Source organism: Stylophora pistillata, chromosome 4 (assembly GCF_964205215.1).
Source record: "Stylophora pistillata chromosome 4, jaStyPist1.2, whole genome shotgun sequence".
Lineage (NCBI taxonomy): Eukaryota > Metazoa > Cnidaria > Anthozoa > Scleractinia > Pocilloporidae > Stylophora > Stylophora pistillata.
The window spans coordinates 4848821-4871880 of record NC_142522.1 but is presented as its reverse complement, the minus strand read 5'-3'; the positions used below and the strand labels follow the sequence as shown (position 1 = coordinate 4871880).

The 23060-nt window shown below is 38.3% G+C and overlaps 1 protein-coding gene across 1 annotated transcript in view; it reads left to right on the top strand.

The window, feature by feature from the left end:
- LOC111344970 (uncharacterized) overlaps window positions 1-23060 on the top strand; it is a 53430-nt gene that overhangs the window by 7740 nt on the left and 22630 nt on the right. The window contains exons 4-35 of the mRNA XM_088756576.1: window positions 222-481; window positions 767-890; window positions 1527-1649; window positions 2199-2458; window positions 3067-3169; window positions 3511-3639; window positions 4639-4898; window positions 5183-5306; window positions 5926-6048; window positions 6608-6867; window positions 7465-7567; window positions 7839-7961; window positions 8576-8835; window positions 9271-9385; window positions 9788-9910; window positions 10488-10747; window positions 11058-11148; window positions 11498-11884; window positions 12091-12516; window positions 15503-16150; window positions 16466-16858; window positions 17121-17230; window positions 17510-17798; window positions 18231-18424; window positions 18820-18995; window positions 19357-19532; window positions 19648-19728; window positions 21443-21618; window positions 21790-21862; window positions 21947-22060; window positions 22426-22682; window positions 22771-22879. Coding sequence (XP_088612702.1) covers window positions 222-481; window positions 767-890; window positions 1527-1649; window positions 2199-2458; window positions 3067-3169; window positions 3511-3639; window positions 4639-4898; window positions 5183-5306; window positions 5926-6048; window positions 6608-6867; window positions 7465-7567; window positions 7839-7961; window positions 8576-8835; window positions 9271-9385; window positions 9788-9910; window positions 10488-10747; window positions 11058-11148; window positions 11498-11884; window positions 12091-12516; window positions 15503-16150; window positions 16466-16858; window positions 17121-17230; window positions 17510-17798; window positions 18231-18424; window positions 18820-18995; window positions 19357-19532; window positions 19648-19728; window positions 21443-21618; window positions 21790-21862; window positions 21947-22060; window positions 22426-22682; window positions 22771-22879 — 6450 coding nt within the window. The remainder of the gene's footprint in view (window positions 1-221; window positions 482-766; window positions 891-1526; window positions 1650-2198; window positions 2459-3066; window positions 3170-3510; window positions 3640-4638; window positions 4899-5182; window positions 5307-5925; window positions 6049-6607; window positions 6868-7464; window positions 7568-7838; window positions 7962-8575; window positions 8836-9270; window positions 9386-9787; window positions 9911-10487; window positions 10748-11057; window positions 11149-11497; window positions 11885-12090; window positions 12517-15502; window positions 16151-16465; window positions 16859-17120; window positions 17231-17509; window positions 17799-18230; window positions 18425-18819; window positions 18996-19356; window positions 19533-19647; window positions 19729-21442; window positions 21619-21789; window positions 21863-21946; window positions 22061-22425; window positions 22683-22770; window positions 22880-23060) is intronic.

Below are 23060 nucleotides of genomic sequence, written 5' to 3'. Positions count from 1 at the left end.
AGAATTAGGACAATAGTAAAAATTTAAGTGAAATATTATGCCAAGATTTGTGAAAATTTTCAGAAACCAAAATTGCTGTTCTAATCGTATGGGAACATTCAAATCTATGACCTTTTAGCAATTTCAGGGGTAACGCTGGATAACTGGTTACCGTTAAATGCCCACAAATGATGAAGGTCTATATTGCCAAGCTAACATTCAAACTAAATTTTTGTTTTCAGGAAATGGCTCGTACATTTACATAGAGACTTCACTTCCACGTGGATATCACGAGAGGGCTAAGTTATACAGTCCTTGGATGAGAGGCATCCAGCGGTTAACGTTTTTCTATTTCATGTACGGCAGTGCCATTGAGACTCTGTCTGTATATGTTAGAGATCAGATGGGAGAAGAATTGAAGGTATGGAGCCGTCATGGAGGCAAATTGTCCGGCAGCTGGACAGAGGGCTGCACAACCTTGAATTACAGCGGAAGCTACCAGGTAGTGAGTCAAATCTCAGTCAATAAATCATACCATGTAGTACGGAAAAAGAAATCTTGCTGAACATCTGTTGATTTGTTTTTGGAGTGCTGTTACATTTTAGTTGATCATTCTTTAAATAGTCGGCCATAAACCTCAATTTGCGCATTAGCACTTCGAAACAAATTATTCCAATATGCAACAAAAGTCTTCACTTATTTCCTTGTATTACTAACTCCCTTATTAAATCAGTCAGTCACTATTTTAAATTGTTGCTCTGACAATGCTTACACCATTTTCATTTAGGTCATAATTGAGGGTATAGCAGGTGCAAGATACACCGCTGATATCGCAGTTGATGATATAAGTTTCAGCACGAATTTAACGTGCGTCTTCTCTGAGAATATCACGCTAGCTGGGGCACATGAGGGTACGTGTGGCAGATAAATGAAAGGAAAATTCTTATAACTTGAGACATATTTTTCTAAAACGTCGTTATTGTAATATGCAAAGCATTCTTAACAAATCTATACTTACATAGGAGTTACCGCCAAACTTTAGCTAAAGTAATACTGTAGTTTTACAAAACATGATGCATGTACAGTGACATACAGAGGACTTTGGGGTTCGAGTCCCAAATGCGACAATGCATTGTGGCTCGGATAAGAACATAATCTCGTAAGGGTAAAACGTGTTTCGTCAACTTGTCAGATACCTTAACAAAATAATGGGGTAGGCCATTATGTCATTCTCCCCGCTTGAGCCATAATAATCTGTGGAAGTATGGGCGGTTTGACTAGTATGCTAACTCTATCGCATTAGCTACAGAGGAAAAAGAAATACACTCAAGTAGAGTCAGTGAAAAATTAAAAAATCAAGAGCCTTGACCGCGATTGACTATAATCCCAAATAGGGAGAGTGATGCCAATTGCGGTCACTGCAATAGGCCTTATTGGTGTGAGTCACTTGGCCAGATATAACCGTTCTGGATTCCTGACCATGCATATAATATTCCATTTCTTGTTTCGCTGATGTTTCCGTCCTTCTTAACCGTTTAAAACTCTAGTAAACTGTACCTTTGATGAGGGTCTTTTCGGATGGCGCAATGTCCACGCATACCAAATGAATTGGATGTTAAGAAGACATGGAACACCGAGCAGAGGGACTGGACCGACCGAAGATCACACAGGTAAGTACTTGATCGCGAACAATTTCTTGCCCTGAAAGGCAAAGGAATTAGAAATTAAACGATGTTTAAAAAGCTTCCTATGGCTCAAAAACACCTCTTCTTCCGCCTTAATCCATTCCCGGCATTCTGGCTAATAATTATTCATTAGAACGAAACATTTCCTGAGAATTTCCCCCGAATAACAATATCCAAAGTTGACTCTGCTGACTTCCTTTTCGAAGTATCCACGTTTATCTGTCGAGAAAATGATTACTAAATTTATAGCTACTAGTTAGGCTTTGAATGGCACAGTGTGCTGTTGCTAATATAACTATTTAACCGCCTTCCATTCAATGTATTTACTGCCGGGAGTAGGTAAAATAGGTTTAGCATGTTGAACAACATCTTAAATTTCTCCCATCTACTTGCCGCTTTAGAGTGACTTTTCTCCAATTTAAGCTTAAAGCTAAGGCAAGTGTTGCTGATGTAAATTAACGACAATAATGCCCTTAATTTTTCTTTTTTCAGCTACTTATCAGTGCATGTAACTATTGGTACATATCTTTACAGGAGGTGGAAGATACATCCACATCGAAGCGTCATATCCAGCAAAACAAAATCAGTTCGCAGAGCTGCTAAGTCCTTTCATCTGGGGACCAAAATGTTTACACTTCTTTTATCACATGTATGGATTACATATAGGAAGACTTGATGTATTAGTGAGGGCTACGGGACAACGGCAAAATTACCTGACTTGGCAAAGAACAGGAAACCAAGGCAATCAGTGGAGAAAGGCCGTTGTCTTTATACCTTTTGTGGGCGAGTTTCAGGTAAGATTTATGTCATGGATTCAATAGGATAACCTGCTTTAGTGGAATGAGTCTGTCGACAGAAACTCTTTCCTCCCCTGCCTTACATTTCACAACATCCTCTTCCCTTGATAGCACGCGATGATCCTAGATAAGTTTTGAAACCAATCCACAGAGGCTAAGAAGAAAAAGCAGATACCAGAACTCGGCTGAGGTCAACCCAACTTTTCCCATAATTTGGGCTCGGTTTGTTTTTAACATTGCAGTCAGGATATTAAGTTGAATATCAGAGCTAAAGCTTCGAATTCGCATTGGAAACAAATTAGAATAGAGTAAAGAACGGTCGAATAGGAAATAGATGAGCAAACTGAAGAAATTTTCCCAAAATAAGAAAATACATAAATTATGCCAACGTTTCCATGTTTATTTCAATTTTTACAAACGTTTTATGAACTATAGAGGCGTATAACTGGTCCTTATTTGTTGTTGCACGCCTTCTTGCAAAAACAAGTGTCCAGATAGTTTGAAATAATAATTACACCGAAGAAAATGTAATACCAATTCGCATAAGTTGAAATAGTTTACGAGACCAAAAATTTTGAGAAATATCTATGACAATATTTTTGCAGGTGGCACTACAAGGAGTCGCTGGCCAGAGTTACCAAGGGGACATTGCAGTCGACGATGTGATATTGACGGATGGAATGTGTGTAGATCAATCCGAAACCTCAGGTACTTACCTGGTGAAAAATTTGTTTCACATTAACTTACAGACCTATTTATGGATTCTGTCTGTTGTTTTAATTTCATTTACTCCCCGTTTTTCATGGTATTTGACTCTTTTATTTTTTTTTTGTTTTTTGAGTGTAAAATGACCTTGTGTAAAAACTAGCCATTTCGTAACTCGCTAGAGATGTTATTCAAAATGGCTCGTGAACATGATTACCAAAACAAGTATAGCTGGTTGGTTTGGATGTTTTAACGCGACTTGAAAACCACTGACATGAAGATAACTTTCTTAAAAGTGGTGTCATTTCGATAGAACTTATATTAGCCACCTTTTTTCTTTTTAGGAAACTGCTCCTTTGATCTCAAAACACTGTGTACCTGGTGGAATGAAAGAAGCGGAGATCATTTTGATTGGCTACTCCGACGAGGAGCTACTCCTAGTTTAAACACAGGACCGAGCAGCGACCACACAGGTACGTAAAGAATGGCGACGCTCCAAATCTGTTCTATTAAGCTCAAGAAACTCACAGTAAAAACATGATTTCCTCTGACAATCAAATGAAATGGTTGAAAAGAGAAAGCTAAGATGTTTCTTTTCAAGTTAGAATTGGCACTCGATTCCTTGGTTGATACACACGTATGCGATCAACAACAAACCAGCACAGAATCCTTTCTTTCTTCATCCTTTTCCTATTCTTTGAGGCGTTCTTATATCAAAGCGGTCAACTGAAATCATTACGTGAAGAAATTACCCAATTATTGTGCGATCAGAGCTTAAAGAATAATCTCCATTTGGGTAACGAGCACGTGGTAATTAGAAGAACAATAAGAAAAATTAAAAACTAGCGATAAGTTCCTCTTTAAATCACAACAACGAATTAACATAATCACAAAACAACTTGTTGCTAACCAATGTTCGCGGATCTTGATTACTTTATTGAAGATTACGGTCTAATTCGTCTTCTATTCAAAACATCGATTTTAATTACACGGGTTCTTATCCCGCCTAAACTGAAACGCTAACTATAATTTTCTGTCTAAAATGAACTAATCACGCAGGCGTTTATCAAACTAGAAACTTGTTCGCAGCTTCTCTCGGAAGCGGTAACACTCAACTTAACAGAAGCGGTTACAAAGGCATTTTATGTTGCTAGGCAACGATGTCAATCTTGGAACATCGAGGTTACGCGCAATCGCAGTGTTGTTTATTCTTCATAAACCTTTGGGCTTACATTTAATGTATGTAACTTATACTTAAATAATGACAATAATAAAATTTAAGGTGGAATATTATCCCAAGATTTGTGAAAAACTTTAGAAACCAAAACTGCTGTCCTAGTCGTATAGGAACATTTAAATCTATGACCTTTTAATTTTTTCAGAATTAAAGCTGGATAACTGGTTAGCGTTGGACTCACACAATCAAAGTCTATATTGCCAAGCTAACGTTTAAGCTAAATTTTTGTTTTCAGGAAATGGCTCGTACATTTACATAGAGACTTCACTTCCACGTAGATATCACGAGAGGGCCAAGTTATACAGTCCTTGGATGAGAGGTGTCCAGCGGTTAACGTTTTTCTACTTCATGTACGGCAGTGCCATTGAGACTCTGTCTGTATATATTAGAGATCAGATGGGAGAAGAATTGAAGGTATGGAGCCGTCATGGAGGCAAATTGTCCGGCAGCTGGTCCGAGGGATGTGCGACCTTGAACTACAGCGGAAGCTACCAGGTAGCGAGTCAAATCTCACTCAATAAATCATACTATGTAGTACGGAAAAAGAAATTTTGTTGAAGATTTGACGATTTGCGTTTGAAGTGCTGTTACATGTTAGTCGATTATTATTTTCATAGTCAGCCATAAGCCTCAGCTTAAGCTATACCATTTCATAACAAATCATTCTAATAAACAAGAAAAGTCTTTCCTTATTTCCTTTTATCATAACTCGTTGTTTCAATCAGTCAATCACTATTTTAAATTGTTTCTCTGACAATGCTTACACCATTTTTATTTAGGTCATAATTGAGGGTATAGCAGGTGCAAGATACACCGCTGATATCGCAGTAGATGATATAAGTTTCAGCACGAATTTAACGTGCGTCTCCTCTGAGAATATCACGCTAGCTGTTGCATATGAGGGTACGTGTGGCAGATAAATGACAGGGAAATCCTTATAACTTGAGACACATTTTTCTAAAACGTCCTAATTGCAATACGCAAAGCGTTCTTAACAGATCTATGCTTACATAGGAGTTACCGTCAAACTTTAGCTAAAGTGATACTGTAGTTTTACAAAGCATGATGTATGTACAGAGACACACAGAGGACTTTGGGGTACGAGCTCTGACTGCGACAGTGTACCATGGCTCGGGTGAGAACATAATCTCGTAAGAGTAAAACGTGTTCGGCAAGTTGTCGGATTACTTAACAAAATAATGGGGTAGGCCATTATGTAATTCTCCCCGCTTGAGCCATAATTATCTGCGGAAGCATGGATCGTTTGACTAGGAAGCTGTCTCTATCACATTAACTACAGAGAAACACGAATTACACTCTAGCAGAGTCAGTGAAACCTTAAAGAATCAAGAGCCTAGACGGCGATTGATTATAACCCCAAATAGGGAGAGTGGCGCTAATTGCGGTCGCTGCGATAGGCCTTATTGGTGTAAGTCAGCCGGTCAGATATAACCGTTCTGGATTCCTGACTATGCATATAATGTTCCATTTTCTTGTTTTGCTGATGTTTTTGAAATTCTAGTAAATTGTACCTTTGATGAGGGTCTCTGCGGATGGCGCAATGTCCACGCAGACCGAATGAATTGGATACTAAGAAGACATGGAACACCGAGCAGAGGGACTGGACCGACCGAAGACCACACAGGTAAGTACTTGATCGCGACCAATTTCTTGCCAAGAAAGGCTAAGGAATTAGGAATTTAACGATGCTCCAAAAGCTTCCCATGGCTCAAAAACACCTTTTCCTCCGCTCTATCCTATTCCCGGTATTCTAACTAATACTTATTCATTAGAACGAAACATTTCCTGAGAATTCCTCCCAAATATCAATAGCCAAAGTTGACTCTGCTGACTTCCTTTCAAATTCTCAACTTTCATCTGTCGAGAAAATGATTACTAAATCTATTACTACCGGTCAGGCTTTGAATGGCACGGTGTGCAGTTGTTACTTTAACTATTTAACCGCCTTGCATTGAGTGTATTTATTGAGTGAGTAAAATATTTTTTGCATGTTGAGCAACATCTTAACCGTCTACCATCCTAACCGTGTGCCATCTACTTGCCGCTTTAGAGTGACTTTTCTCCAATTTAAGCTTAAAGCTAAGGAGAGGGTTGTTGATGTAAATTAACTACAAAAATGCCATTAATGTTTCTTTTTGCAGCTGCTTATCAGTGCATGTAACTATTCGCTCATATCTTTACAGGAGGTGGAAGATACATCCACATCGAAGCGTCATATCCAGCAAAACAAAATCAGTTCGCAGAGCTGCTAAGTCCTTTCATCTGGGGACCAAAATGTTTACACTTCTTTTATCACATGTATGGATTACATATAGGGAGACTTGATGTATTAGTGAGGGCTGCAGGACAACTGCAAAATAACCTGATTTGGCAAAGAACAGGAAACCAAGGCAATCAGTGGAGAAAGGCCGTTGTCTCCATACCTTATTTGGGCGAGTTTCAGGTAAGATTTATTTCATGGATTCAATAGGATAACCTGCTTTGGTGGAATGACTCTGTCGACAGAAACTCTTTCCTACCCTGCCTTACATTCCACAACATCCTCTTCCCTCGATAGCACGCGATGATCCTAGATAAGTTTTGATACCCATCCAAAGAGCCCAAGAAAAAAAATCAGATATCAGAACTCGGCTGAGGTCAACCCAACTTTTCCTATAATTTGGGCCGGATTTCTTTAAAGTATTCCAGTCACGATATTAAGATAGATATCAGAGCTAAAGCTTCGAATTGGACACGAATTAGAATAGAGTAAAGAACGGTCGAAAGGGAAATAGATGGGTAAACTGAAGAAATCTCCACAAAATTAGAAAATACATAGATCATGCCAACGTTTCCATATTTATTTCAATTTTTACAGAATTTTTATGAGGTACAGAGGCGTAGAAGTGGTCCTTATTTGTTGTTTTCCGGCGTTCTTATAAAAACAGGTGTCCAGATAATTTGAAATAATAATTACACCGAAGAAAATATAATGCCAATCAGTGGCAACAGTTTACGAGACCAAAAATGTTGAGAAATGTCTGTGACAACTTTTTTGCAGGTATCACTACGAGGAGTCATTGGCCAGAGTTACCAAGGGGACATTGCAGTCGATGATGTGATATTGACGGATGGAATGTGTGTAAATCAAACCGAAACCTCAGGTAATCAGTTAGGTACTTATCTGCTGAACAATTTGTTTAACATTAACTTGGTAGAGTCAGTGAAACCTTAAAAAATCAAGAGCCTTGACCGCGATTGACTACTGTCGCCAATAGGAAGAGTCAGGACGCCATTTGTGGTCTTTGCAATAGGCCTTATTGGTGTAAGTCACTCGGCCAGATAAAACCGTTCTGAATTCTTGACCATGCATATAATATTCCATTTTCTTGTTTCGCTGATGTTTCCGTCCTTCATAACCGTTTGGAATTCTAGTAAACTGTACCTTTGATGAGGGTTACTGCGGATGGCGCAATTTCCACGCAGACCAAATGGACTGGATTCTAAGAAGAAATGGAACACCGAGCAGAGGGACTGGACCGACCGAAGACCATACCGGTGAGTACTTGGACGCAAACTATTTCTTGCCACGAACAACAAAGGAATTTAATGATGATTAAAAAGCCGTCTATGCCTTCCAAACACCTTTCCTTCCGTTCTAACCTATACCTGGTATTCTGACTTATTACGACCCTTTCAGAACGGAACATTTTATACGAATTTTCCCCAAATAACAACCTCCAAAGTTCACTCCTGACTTCCTTTTCAAATCATCCACATTTACCTGTCGAGAATGTGATTTAAATTTAGTGCTACTAGTTACGCTTTGAATGGCGGGATGTGATGTTGATAATTTAACTATTTCACAGCCTTCCACTTAATGTATTTACGTAGTAGGTAATTAATTTTTTGCATCTCTTTAATATCTTAACCGAATTCTTCCATCTGCTTGCCACTTTAAAGTGACTTTTCTCCACTTTAAGCTTGAAGCTAAGGCAAGTTTTCCTGTTATAAGTAAACTACAAAAATGGCCTTAATTTCCTTTTCGTTATTTTCTCCTTGCCAGTCGTCTTCATGTCTAGCAGAGCATAGGTGTTCTTTTAGCATACAAGATATAGTAGATATAGTGGCTGCTTATCAATACATGTAACTTTTTGCACACATCTTTACAGGAGGTGGAAAATACATCCACATCGAAGCGTCACATCCAGCAAAACAAAATCAGTTCGCAGAGCTACAGAGTCCTTCCATCTGGGGGCCAAAATGTTTGCACTTCTTTTATCACATGTATGGATCACACATAGGAAGACTTGATGTCTTAAAGAGGGCTGCGGGACAACCACATAATACCCTGATTTGGCAAAGGAAAGGAAACCAAGGCAATCAGTGGAGAAAGGCCGTTGTCGACATACCTTATGTGGGCGAGTTTCAGGTAAGATTTATCTCATGGATTCAATGGGTAACCTACTCTGGCGGAAATGAGTCTGTGGACAGAAACTCTTTCCTCTGCAGCCTTACATTCCCCAGCCTCCTCTTCCCCTGACAATACTCGATGGTCCTGGCAAGTTTATGACACCCGTCCAAAAAACTAAGAACAAAAATCACATATCAGAGTTCGGTTGAGGTCAGCTTTGTTTTTTCCCCATAATTTGGGCCGGGTTTGTTCGTGATCGTCTAGTCAGGAAATTAGTTACATGTTACAGCTGCAGCTTCGAATTGGAAACGAATCAGAAGAAAATGAAGAACGGTCAAAAGGGCATAGATGGGAAAACTGAAGAAATAAAAAATATATATATCTTGCCAACGTTTCCACTTTTCAATTTTTACGAAACTGTTAAGGGATATATCTATGACAATATTTTTGCAGGTAGTACTACAAGGAGTCGTGGGCCAGAATTACCAAGGTGACATTGCAGTCGATGATGTGACATTGACGGATGGAATGTGTGTAAATCAAACCGAAACCTCAAGCAATCAGTCAGGTACATATCTGCTGAACAATTTGTTTTACGATTACTTGCAGTGCTACTTCATTCATTTCCTTGGTGAATTTCTGTGGTAGCTTTGACTATTCGCATTCGTTTTTCCATAATTTTTCGACTAAAGGCATTGCTCTCCATTTCACCCCCTCGTGCACCTTTGATTATAATTTGAGGTCGAACTGACGTTAAGGTAATGAATTATGACTTATTTGGGTTTTTTATTGAGTCTCGCTGTTCAATTTTTTTTTCGTTCTTTTTTTTTTTCTTTTTTTTGGATTTTGGTTTTTTTGTTTTTAGTTTTCTTTACCATTTTTTAGTGTTTACCTTAGAAAATTTCTAATGCAAAACCTTACCACAGTTGAAACACCAACAATTCTTATCTTTCTCTTCGTCGTCTTTTAGGAAATTGCAACTTTGATTCCCATTTTTGCTTTTGGAAGCCGGATACAAAGGCAACTTTTCAATGGTCAATTGGAAAGTCCACTCCAAGCGTTAAAACAGGGCCAAGAGCTGATCATACATCAGGTAATGTTATGAAAAGTAATAAAAGAAATAGATGTTTTCAAGTCTTATTTGCTTCTTCTAATTTTACTTTTGCCATACCGGAGAACCTAGTTTAAGATGAAATTATGTTTAAATCTATCAAATAAGAGGCAAAAACAAAAAAGCAGCTAAATGTCAAGAGTTATGCTATTTTGCTACTTAAACCGACTCACTCTGTGCTAGATAACCCTTCCGCCATCTTTTAATGAAAACTATGTTCTTTAATTAAAATTTGAAAAATTCGTAAACGATGAAAGCAGATTTCAGTTGTGAAGGAGAGCACAAATGGTATATAATGACATTTGAAGAAGTTCCAACTTGAAGAGAACACTGGAGAAGGCTTCCTGGTGAAGAAAATAACGCTTTGAGTGACAAGAAACAAACAGGGTATTTCTACCTATGAAACTTTGTCATTTTAATCATCTCGATTAGCTCTATTAGTTTTAGTTTTTTCGCGATTTTACCAGAGAAATAGGTAAGAACCTTAATCTAAGAGAATGGTGTCATAAAACGGGTCACGGTGTCATCAGATGCTTATTCGTCATCATATTTCCAATAGGATCTGGAGAATTTGTTTATATTGAGGCTTCGGCTCCTAGACGCCGTGGAGACACAGCAAGGCTTGAAAGTCCATGGATGCAGGGACCACAATGCATGACATTTTACTATCACATGTTTGGTTCCACCATGAGCTGTGTTGTTATCTATGTACAGAGCGATAAGAAAAACAGGATTACACCGGTTTGGCTTCAGTCTGAGGATCGAGGAGATCAATGGATACGCCAGCAAATTAGTCTCAACGAGACAGGACGGTATAAAGTAGGTTTATGGAAGTTAAAACGTTTTTTTATAATTTTACAACCACGCTATCAATTCTATAAAGATCTTGAACAATTCCTAACATTTTTGCCTTTTATTTACTACGTACTTTTAAGGAATTTATTGAATTTAGATTGGCGTTATTGATATGAATCTTCCGCTCAGTCTGACCCGTTAAGTATTTCTTTACCAAACATGGTAAACCATTTGTCTACCATGATTGTGTTCATCGATGACCTACCCCGCAAGACTCATAGATTACAGAAGTGCTGGTAGCGAGGCACGATTTTATCTTAATTGTCTTCTTTAGGTGGTCATAGATGGTATCAGAGGCAGAAGTTATTTTGGAGATGCAGCACTTGACGACCTCACCTTCCAAAGGGGAACTTGTTTCCAAAAAGGTGCGTCTCTCTCCCATTTAAACAATGTATTGGGTCCGCCATTTCAGTTTCGAATTTCACTTTACATTTATAAGAAATTATGTCTTCAATGGTTAAAGTGAAGCAACTAGTCCTCCTTAAAGACATATCTTTGTCCTTTTCTTTAAATAGTTTTCTGCTTCTGGTCACTTGAGCTCTCTTAGGCTGACTTTCTTTATCTCCAACCAGGTGCCTATCTTCCAAATATCAAAATATCTGAGTCTCTGTAGTTTGCCCTTCCCTCTCTATCTTATCTTTGAAATTAAACTTGTTCTCCACTTTTTACATAATCTTGTATTATATTTTCTTATCTTACCCATCTCATTTCTAGAATCAAAAACCTTTTACGTTTCTTCGTACAAGGGCCGGACGTTTCGAATAGGTTTGCAGCTCTCCGACCACAGCCTTTACTCCGAGGAATTTCGATTCACTCTTGAAAAACCAAGGGGAAATCTGGAAGAGAAACCATATTTTATCTACCCTGCAGTGCTGAAGGAAAAAAGTTTCGTCACACCAAAGTTGGATGTTGTTAATTACACAAGCTTTCCACTAGATGTTGTTGTCCTCAGCAGTGACGGGGGAAAAAATGCTCGAAAGATTTATTTGATTGATAGAGGTCCGTATGGTCAGATGATGAGTCTTAATAATCATCGAAATGACAGTTGCTGTGGAAGAAAAACAGTATTCTCTTTTTATGCTCTTAATGTTTCTAAACCAGGTGAGAATGTAAAAGAAGATAACACTCGCAAAGCGATTGTTTCTGTTCAAGCGCCATGCTAGTGCTTGTAAAGCTCATTCATGAAGTCGTCTTTTAGAACAGACAAGAGAAAGGAACCTTTTAGATGAGTAATGGTTACATAAATAAGACACCAATATGTGTTTCGGCCTGTTCTATAGTAATGAAAATAAAGTCTTATTTTTCAGGCGGTAATATAACCTCTGGATGCGAACCCGGCTGGTACAGAGCCGGTCCTTCGTGCTTTCTGTTTTATTTAAGATCAACCTTTAAGTGGAGTGACGCACGGAAGTTTTGCCATCAATCCAACGCCGATCTTGCCGTCGTCAATGACGCGTCCACGATGGACGTTGTAGCCAATAGAAGGAGAGAACTAAAATTTGACATCCACGGTGGAATTTATCTTGGATTGACCGGTCAATTCAAGTGGGTCTGGATAGATGGCCAGGTGGCCACGAATAATCTTTGGGGCCCGAGAGAACCGAGTGGAGATGGAAAGTGTGGGTCTTTCCTAAATGCGATAAGATGGTATTCAAACTGGGTTGGTTATGGATGGCGCTGGAACGATCAATCGTGCAGCAGTGTGAAAGGGTACATCTGTGAACAGCCACTTGGTATGATGTTCAACGATACGTTTTAACTTTAAAAATCTATGTAATTAGAAGTATTTCATGCATATACATACATACATACATACATACATACATACATACATAATCAATTGTATAGGAAAATAAAACTTAAAACTTCGCACTACAGAACTGTTTCGAAAGGGTCTGGTAGTCCTCTCTCGTCAGGTGCATACGTTTATTGCAACTCCCAAGCTGGGTTTTTCAGTTACAAAGCCTTCATTAAATTATTGTAATAATATAGTAACATTATATTGACCTAAAAATGTATATAAGTGAATCCAAAGTTAATACAATATAAATACAAAAGGCCAGTACACGTTAAAAACACTAGTGAACTAATAGCGGGGCTCCCACGCGCAAAGCGCGCGTGGGGCAGAGCCCCATACCCATGGAATATGGTCAACCTCTTTTCGTTTGGTTGTCACGTGATTGACCGAGCGTACGTACGTGCCCTCTGTCATGTATGCTATCACGAAAGTACTATATGATCAAATTTGAAAATATGGCGTCTGCGTGGCCGACCCTCAAAATTTTCAGGTCGGATTTTTCGTTCATTTGCGATCGAGTTAGACCTTGTGTAACTCAGAATGTAAAGTAGCAATGCTATAGGATACTCTGCTTGGAAAAGAATAGATATCAAGGTCTTAAAGGTGACAGAATAAGCTATCGAGTCAACGACACTACGATTCTCTAAGGCGATGCGAATTATGGACGTAAAGTAAAAACCGAACTTCGGACTCCAAGCAGGGCCTAGCGACAATTTGAAGATTCGATGACCCGGTAAATATAATGTTCGAGTAACAATATGTTCAAAAAGTATTGTTTAATATAAGATTTTGCGTCAAATTGAAGTTTTTTCAGAATTTTCAACAATTCGCCTATTCCATTTTGAAATATGATCCACATGCCCATCTGCACACATGCGAAAATATTTATGGATTTTTATCTTTCATCTTGATTTTTTAGTTAAAACGTACTGTGCACCTATCGCTTTTTTTGTCGGAAATAAGTTCTTTAATTAGTCTTCTTTCGCTGGAGCTTGTTTTTTGGAAAAGATGATTTTTAAGAATTTATTGCGCATTGTGTTTGCTTTCTTGGTATTTCCAAAATTTTGACTTTTCACAGGCACGTGTTACATGTAAGTGTCAATGGGTTTAATCTATACTGAATGAATTTTTGGCTAAAAGTTTTTGATATAGGTAAAGAAATTTTATTGCAAAATTTTCACTTATTGGGAGCTCCGCTTTTAGGCTTGGCTAATTCTATATATTACAAAAATTAGACAAGAATAGGAGATTGAAACGATTCATCTGTGCGCAACATTTCCAGTAAGGAGCGCATTCAGTAGGCGGAGCTAAAAGGCGTTTACATTCTCAGCTGCTTTTAAGTCCTTTGGGAGGTTATTCCACAATTTTCATCCGCCATACGTGAATGCACGTTGCCAAGAGGACAGGCGGCATCGTGGGATGTGGAGCCGATTACATGATCTTGTTACCCTACTATGAAAACGAGATCGTGGGACAAACGTGTTAGCCAGATATTCAGGAACTAAATTATTTACACGTTTAAATACCATTACAGCATCGTTGAAATAAAGTCTCTCCTTCACAGTGAGCCAATTAAGAGATTTAATGCCTTGTGAGATGTGGTCAAATTTCTTAAGACCTAATACAATACGGGCAGCGAAGTTTTTGCACTAGATGAAGCTTCTTTGTATTTCTTTGACATGTGTTGGCCCATACAGTTGAACAATAATACATTGTACTAAAACCAAAAGCGTTCATGAAAAGTAAGAGAGTTTTCCTGTTCAAAAGGTGTTTGATCCTGCTGATCTGTACTAGTTTGAGAATACAGTTAGAAGTACTTTTAGCAATATGATCGTTATATGTTAAGGACTGGTCGATGTAGACCCCAAGGTCCTTTGCCGCAAGGACTGGTGTTATTTGCTTTCCCAAGAGTGAAATTGACGTTGGAGGCAATTTCCGCAGTAGTTGAGGAACACCAACTAGTAATATTTTAGTTTTAGCTGGGTATATTAGAGGGGAATTCTGACAGCACCATCGGCAGAAATCTCTCAAAACTTCGTTTAGATAGCCAAATACGCGAGCGAAATCAGTTGAGCGAAAAGATAGGTATAATTTACAGTCATCGACGTAGCGCACAGACTTGCAGTGGGTTGGAACGGACGAGAGATCATTTACATATATGGTAAATAACGCGGGCCCCAAGATAGAACCCTGAGAAACTCCGTATTTAAGAGGGAGCGGCTCTGAGATAACATCCCCAATGCGCACTCTCTGGCTACGACCAGACAGGTAATTATGAAACCACTCCAAGCTCGAAGAGGCAACACCTATACTCTGTAACTGCTGAAGGATAATACCATGTCTGATACTGTCGAATGCCTTAGACATGTCTAGTAGCACGACAACGGACACTTTACTCTTATCAATGGCCATGAGAAAATCGTCTGTTACGTGTAAGAGAGCAGTTTCCGTCGAGTGACATTTTCGATTACCGCTCAGATTTTTAGATAGCTTCTTGTTGGTGGTTATGTAGTCAACGAACTGACGGTGAGCTAATCTCTCAGATACCCGAATAAAAACTTCTGTATGAAATTGAATTTTTTGTTGATGCCCTAAGTAACTTCGAAAATTTCATTGTTTAATTACAGTATAATACAGATCTCGAGTTCTCTTCCAGTTGATTTCAAGTATGGTATTCTATTCTGAGATGGTGCTGAAGAGCCTCAGGTTGCGCAATTTTTGAGATATCTGCCCTTGAATTAGATACGAGAAAATAGCAAGAAAGACGTACTGTAGACAAAACGAGATCTAGGGTAGAGCATACTTTGCATATTTTCTCTGTTTCAAAAATGTGTCACCGACCATACTAAAGGTAGTAAATACCGTTATCCTTTAATAATCACGAGAAAAAAGTTTAACAATCGTTATTTCATTTGTTTTAGATGTTCCTATGCCAGTGGCTTTTTTCACTCTGAGGGGTGCAAATGGAACAGTGGACTTGAGTCCAAATGGAGCCACTAAAGCTAAATCTAATAACATTACGTTTGAGCCTGGTCCTTGTGGAAATCCAAATGGCTCCTTTTTCTTCAGTGGTATGAATGACAGTTTCGTACACCTTGAAAATAACGGAGAACTTGACACAAGGTTCTCCACTAGTATTTTTGCTTGGGTGTATCTCCGAAACTCCACTGGGTTCATTTACAAATATGAAACAGCTTATAAATCTTTCACTTGCTCGCTGATGGTGGTTCATCAATCACTTGGTGTTCAAGTGACATACATAGATAGGAAAACTTTAAGGGAATATTTTCTCTTCCATAAAAATATTTTGAACTCAGACGAATGGAACTTTATTGGAACAACGTATGATTACCACACAGGAATTGCAACTATTTTTGTCAATAATAGCGTAGTCACCCAAAGAGTTCTCAAAGTAAAAATGGAATTAGGTACTGTTTCGGAAGTGCTGATTGGAGGTTCGATCAGATGGAATAGATTCTTTCGTGGCAGGATCTCCTGTTTGCAGGTCTACGATCAGGCATTATCGGTGGACCAAATAATTAAAGTCAAGTCAAGGTGCAATCAAACTGGTCAGTTGTTGAATACTTCTACTTACAACTCCTTGAGTAGTGGCTTGAAATGCTAGAAAGCCCCAGTCTTTCTACTGAATATATCCACATGCCTCATATGCAAGTATATCCTTAAAAGCCAAAATAAAAGTGAAAAACTGCTGAAAAACCTTCAAAAGTACTCATTTAAAGGTCTTTAAAGAAACCTTTCGCTGATCAAAGGATTGACTCTGTATTAATAATAATCACCAACCAGAGGACTTTAGAGAGCCTTGGTATATGCAAATGTTTTAGAGATCTCATATTATAATTCCTTTCCTTAACTTTTTGTTACAGCACAATTCGAATGTGGTCCAAATTTCTTCCATTTCCATGGCGGTTGTTTCTCTATTCACACCCATAACGTACTTCCATGGAGTTACGCTCAAATAGAATGCAGTCGAATAGGTGGTGCACTAGCCAAGGTATCGCGGGAAGGCTTAAGATCTGCCTTATCTAACAAGTTGGAAGGAATGAAGCCAAAGCCGGACAACTTGCATATTGGTTTCTTGGCCCGAGACGACTGGGTTTGGATCGATGGAAACCCGTTGAACGCCTCCCTTTGGATGCGTGGATATCCGTCCGGTAACCATGGAGACCAGAGTTGTGCAGTTCTCTCAGCAATTTCGTCAAGAATCACGAATGAAGATTGCAAAACGTATAAGAATGTTTTGTGCTCCAAACGTGCTGGTATGTCCCATAGTCTATACGTCGTGTGAGATTATTTGGCATCCAATAGCGAATTAGGTAGTTTTCACGTTGACTTTTCAACAAAAATTCTATCGTAAAATACAACAAAACTCATTTAAACAGATTTATGTTACAACTAAATACTTTCAAAAAACTTCTCACTCTTCAAAAAGTAGTTTTCTTATGATTTACTGGTATCACCGAAGGAAAGCAGTAACTTCTCCATTGATTCTTTGATCCACCATTTTTTTCTCTCTCTCAGAAAAAACCTTATTGCGTCAAAATTTACTCCGAAGCTCGAGTGTTCTGATACCAAATGGCCCTTTTCTGGCTATTGACAGATCCTTTTCCACATGTTTTAGGTCAAAAAAGGTAAGACATAATGTGATACAAGAGATAGCACTTACATTATAAACATCACTAATTCGTTCATCAAAGCAAGTGAAATTATATGAACCTTTGATTGATGGTGACTCAGACAATCGTCTGTCCGTCCTTGTGATGGCTCTATGTTTGTTTGTTTGTTTGTTTGAACACTTCACTGGTTTTTCGTTCCCCTCATTATTTATCCACTTCTCGTCGCTTTAGTTCGCGTTTGCTTCTCTGTTTAGAGTCATTTCATTGGTTTTCTCTGGCCCTCATTTCGAATAGGAGTCCAACCCTTGGTGGCAGGTGACCCTTGAAAAGCCCCTCTACGTTGAATCTGTTGAGATCACCGAAAACCTGGACTGCTGTCCACGAGATCATGGAATTCTTAGCATCGACGTATCCACTGATGAAACCAGTTTACATCCATCTTGTACCAAGTTTGTGTCCTATGGAAAGTCGTGGGATTACAAAGTACGCTGTTCTCCACCAGCGCGTGGACGTTACGTGACATTCAAGTTGATTGGTAGCAATGTCACGCTAGTTCTTTGCCAGGTTGTGATTCGCACAGTTGGTAAGTTTCACCAGTTGCAGTTAGTTAAAAAAAAGTTAAAGTAAAATGTGCACGTAACTATGGTATCCATGGCCTTTGATATGTGTCTGCGAAGCGTACTCTTCCAAATGAACCGCAAGAGAAAGGTCTCTGACGCAGGTTTGTTTTATAATTGCCTCATCGTTTGGTCACAAGATAATGGACTGAGATTTAAAATTTCCCTCCTTGTTACTGCTAACATACCTAATTTCAGAACGGTTATCCAGATGAGTGTACACACATACTCATAATACTGACAAAGTAACGATTGCAAAGCTTCAAGGATAACTTGATAACTCTTTGTCATCAAAAACTTGTAACTTCTCGTACACATCATAAATTTCAAATGCCATTAATGTTTATAAGGGACGTTAGTCTTCATTCATTTGGCTTCAATTCATTGTTGTTTTGTAGAGTTCACCAGCGAAATCCACGGAGTTTGGCGTGATGCATGGTATAACGTTAACTACGACACTAAAAAAACACCAACTATGCGCGAAAATCCTGCTTTCCAATATACGCCACAAAGCCAAATAATTCTTCGAGATTTCGATGCACCGGTAAATGTGGCAGAAAAGTACATTCTGCGTTTGACTGGTTACTTACAGGTAATTTTTTTCACTATAACTGTGAATACAGGTCATCAACCAACTCAACAAAATCGTCTCTAGAGTCAACAACAGATTTTTCTATGTAGTTAATGACTGCCTCACCCCGCTTAAGCTTTCTTGAAAACACCATCTACCGAAATCGTAAAACAGAAAAAACTGAAGAAGGGTTTCATTATCTGAACGAATACAGTAGTCGAAATAGTACATTTGCTTTTTCAGAACTTCCATTCGTGCACTGGAACCGGTACAAAATCGCGTGATGGGTGGAAAAAGAGAGAGACAGCAAAATAGCTTCTTTGAAAATAAATAACCGAAAATGCAATCTCGTATAGCCTCAGGTTGTTCTTCGTCCTTCCTTTGTCAATTGAGAAACTGCATTTATCCTTCTACAGGCTCCTGAGAGTGGTAATTACACATTTTACGTGGCATGTGATGATTTATGTGAACTATGGATGCACGATGTTACTGAGGAAGGCATTGAAACTGTTGATAAGAAGTCAGAAAAGACTGTGTCGAAGCAACCAATCATCACTGTTGAAAGATGGACTGACCATCAACAATGGGACAAGTGAGACACGCAAAATAATAATTGATACCATTAGGATCGCTTGAAACTTAGATGTGCATCGTAGTACCTTCAAAGATATTCGGGAAAAACATTTTCGACCCATTCTTAGGCACCCCAAATTCCGGATCTAAGTCAGAACTTATGTGCGATCTTATGCTGTGGTATTTATTCCAACACTTTTTTTGAAAGTTCACACACCAAACCTTTCCAAATAGAAAGAAACTATCCAAGACAGGGGGAAGTAGCCTTACTCGTGTTCGTTTCATATACAGGGAAAACCGCCTCAGGCTTTTAGGTATACACCACAAGGTTTCTGGGCGTTCTTCTTCTTAGGTCATATACGCTGTCTTGTCTTTTTAAGGTATAAAGCCCAGCAAACATCACAACCAATATTTTTGGACAAATGCCGCATTTACCAAATGGAGGTCTTTATGAGTGAAGTAGTAGGCCCAGACCACGTATCTCTGGGCATGCGTAGACCAAATGGTGAATATGAACGGCCTATTCCAAGAAAAAGACTATTTTGGACTAAACCAGGTATGACGGACGCTTATGTTGTTGGATATAGCAGCTGTCATGGCCGCAAACAAGAATCATTCAGAACTACACCGTGGTGATTATTAAAAGCTGCTTCTCCGTTCAATTCTGATAGGGACACGTAAACTAGAAGTGACACTTGAAAATCATGAATCATCCATGTTTGGTTTCGTTGGTGCGGCATTGCGCATTTCAGGTGAGTTACTCAGGTCTTGCATGTTAATAATGGGGATTCATGTACTTCTAAGTTACCCGGAATAATTAAGCGCTACTATCAAAAATCACATATCTCTCAATTAATCTTTCAGACTTTCTTTTTCAGTTTTAAAACCTGTGCCGGTAAGACTTTATTTATTGAGGATAGCACGTGATAGTGCACAAACACTAATAAACTTGTGGTCCTCCTAATTACAATAAATATATAAATACAATAGAATCATTAATATATTGAAGAAAAAAAAAAAAAAAAAAAAAAAAAAAAAAAAGATTACAAATATAAATATAAATTTAGCTAATTACAAATAATATTTTATTGATAAAATATATAATACAAGATAATATAAACAAGTAAGAATATATAAAACTACTATCAATAAAATTTACCGATTAAAATGAGCTAAGCATGATTTGTCATCATAATAATATTTAAATACGTTGTCTTTAAAGGCCTTAAGTGTATTAGACTTTTTTAATTCAGGCTTTAACTGATTCCATAATTTTATGGCAGAAACTAGAAAAGTTTTCCCTCCTTCTCTAGCCCTTTTAAACTTAGGTAATAAAAAGTTGTATATACAAAATCTAGTGTTGCGTGAATGTACTGAACTTAATAATCTTAAGCTATCATTAAGATAATTAGGTACACAATAATTAATCCTTTTAAATAGTATTGAACATTTAGCTATCTTAGTAGAGTTATAAAATGGTATCCACTTTAAACGATTGAATAGCATAACTGATGAACTACGTGGTTCAGCATCTAATAAAACCCTAGCAGCTCTCTTTTGTAGCCTAAGTATTCTTAAAAGAGATTCATTAGAGCAAAGTGACTGCCATGCAACATTGGCATAATCAAATAATGGCTTAATCAAACTATTATAAAATAAAAGTCTTTGGTTAAATGGTAAACAAAGTTTGATCTTATTCAAAATTCCAATTCTTTGTGAAATTTTTTTGCACAGTCTGTCAACATAAGTGTTCATTGATAAATCGTGGTCAATGTCTATACCAAGAAGTTTAGCTGAGGGTACTTGTTCCAATGATACACCATTCATAGTTTTAAGAGATAAATTATAACCATCTGGAAGTTTCTTCCCAAGGCGTTTGCCTGTGACCAGTAGTGTTTTAGTCTTTTTTTCATTGAGAGGAAGTTTATTGGTGTGCGTCCAGCATTCAATTTCCTTCAAAGAAGCAGCTAGTGAATCTTGTAGAGAATCAACCGCTGAGATATCTGCCGATAATGTCAGTGTGGTGTCATCAGCATAGAGATCCAGGTCAGCACCATTAACATGTAGAGGCAAATCATTGATATAAATGACAAAAAGTAAAGGGCCAAGGATACTACCCTGTGGAACACCATGCCTCACAAGAGCAGAGTCAGATGTCACATTATCAAGAGCATTATTATCGTCGATATCAACATTAGCTAGTCAGTATTACAATAATCATCATTAAGATCCATAACTTTTGTTATTATTAGTATTATCATTGTAGGGAAAAAATATTTTATGTTTGTGTCGATGTTTCCGTTGCTCGGAAGAAATATCTGTGATACTATAACCCAAAAAAGGCTTAATTGTAAAAAAGTGAACCCTGGTGGTTGATGAAAACATCTATTAGAGTACCAAATAACCTGGTACTCTAATAGACGTTAAACCTAGCATATAAAACATCACTACTTTCATTTTAAATAGGATTTTTCCAGTTCTGTTGTGATGGTTTGTATTGCCCAGACTGCCTGCTACAACTGAATATCACAACGCTAGGACAAAACATAACAATTAACCCAGCAGTGAGCCTGTCTTGTGTAAACACATCCTTCACGGCTGTTTTCGACGCAATCAAACAGCCGGGAAATTTTACAGTGAAGGTGAGTATATAGGCTTTAAGTGTGAGATCAAGATGGCTCATCCTTGACCTCACACAGTCAGTGTATCTATACGAATAGATATACTGACTGTGTGCTACCAGAGGAAGGCTCCTTGTACAGGCCATTTTATACAGCGCACTATTCACTTAACATTTCTGCATATCAATACAGATTTCCTCTTCGTTTGCAAGCAATCTGGAGAGTACTGTCCATCAGAGGGTATTAGGTCATCTCCATCTTCAAGGTGAAGTCCTTTCTCGTGTAATTTTTAACCTGTCTTCTGATTTAAAATAACTAATTTTGATAACTTCATTTATCTACTTACTAGCCGTGGTGTTAAAAGAGTGCTATTTCCAATCAGAATACTGCGGATGGACACACCCTGATGACATGCCGAAAAAGTGGAAATTAACCGGTGCTAAACCCTTCGTTAACTATCCAGGTTAGTTGAAAGCAGAGAGCGAAATCTCAGAGCTATACATAGGTACTGATCATAATCACTTCGTTTGACAGGGGTGTTCATTTGGCAAAAATGCACAAATCTGAAGAATATTGAAGGGATAGGTCTTTTCCAGGGCTAGATGCTTCATTTGCCTGTCTTTCGTGCCCCATGAGTATGAGTGTTAGGCTCTGGCTGCTATGCTATTTCAGCTGTCTTAAAAATCAATTTTGTTTCTTTAACACTATCCCGGCGAGACAATGAACATTTAAACTTCCCAGGCACACTTCCTCGGGTCCCTCCAGTTTTGGCTCCCTGAAAACGCGATGCGTTACTGCAACTGTATCAGATTCCTTTTTACAATACAGGTAGCTTTGCCTTTGTTGATGGGCCTTACAAAGCACAATTGGACAGTCCTTTATTGCCATGGCAACCGTTCCATAAATCTGTGGGCTTATGTCTGCGTTTCAATTACCTCATGCCCGCTAAGTCGAAGCCGACTCTCAAGGTTTACCTACGGGACACAAGTGAAGAGAATCTGGTGTTAATATGGAATTTGACCGGAAACCACGGTGAAAAATGGTCAGCAGCTCAGGTTGCTTGGCCAGGAGCCGGAGGAACTCAGGTTAGAACTGAGAAATGGGGACGAAATGAGCTCACGTCTCATCATTCAATCGAAGCTTGATTTTTTTTTCTGGGGTTTATTCTTTTAGGTCATTTTTAAAGGAGAAGGCGTTCTTGAAGACGAAATTAACGTTGCACTTGATGACGTCATTATAACTACTGAGAATTGTTTACTACGACCCTACTTTGCTCAGCCAGGTGATCCTGTTTTCATTAAAAGTAAAAGATAGCTTACAACTAAATTAATAACGTTGTTTTCATTGTGAATTCGTCAAGTACATTCTGTTATTTACCCTTGTTACCTGTCGTTATACAAGCCAATGAAGTAAATGGCATTCAATGTCAAGACGTTTGAAAGAAATAACAGCTAATTAAATAT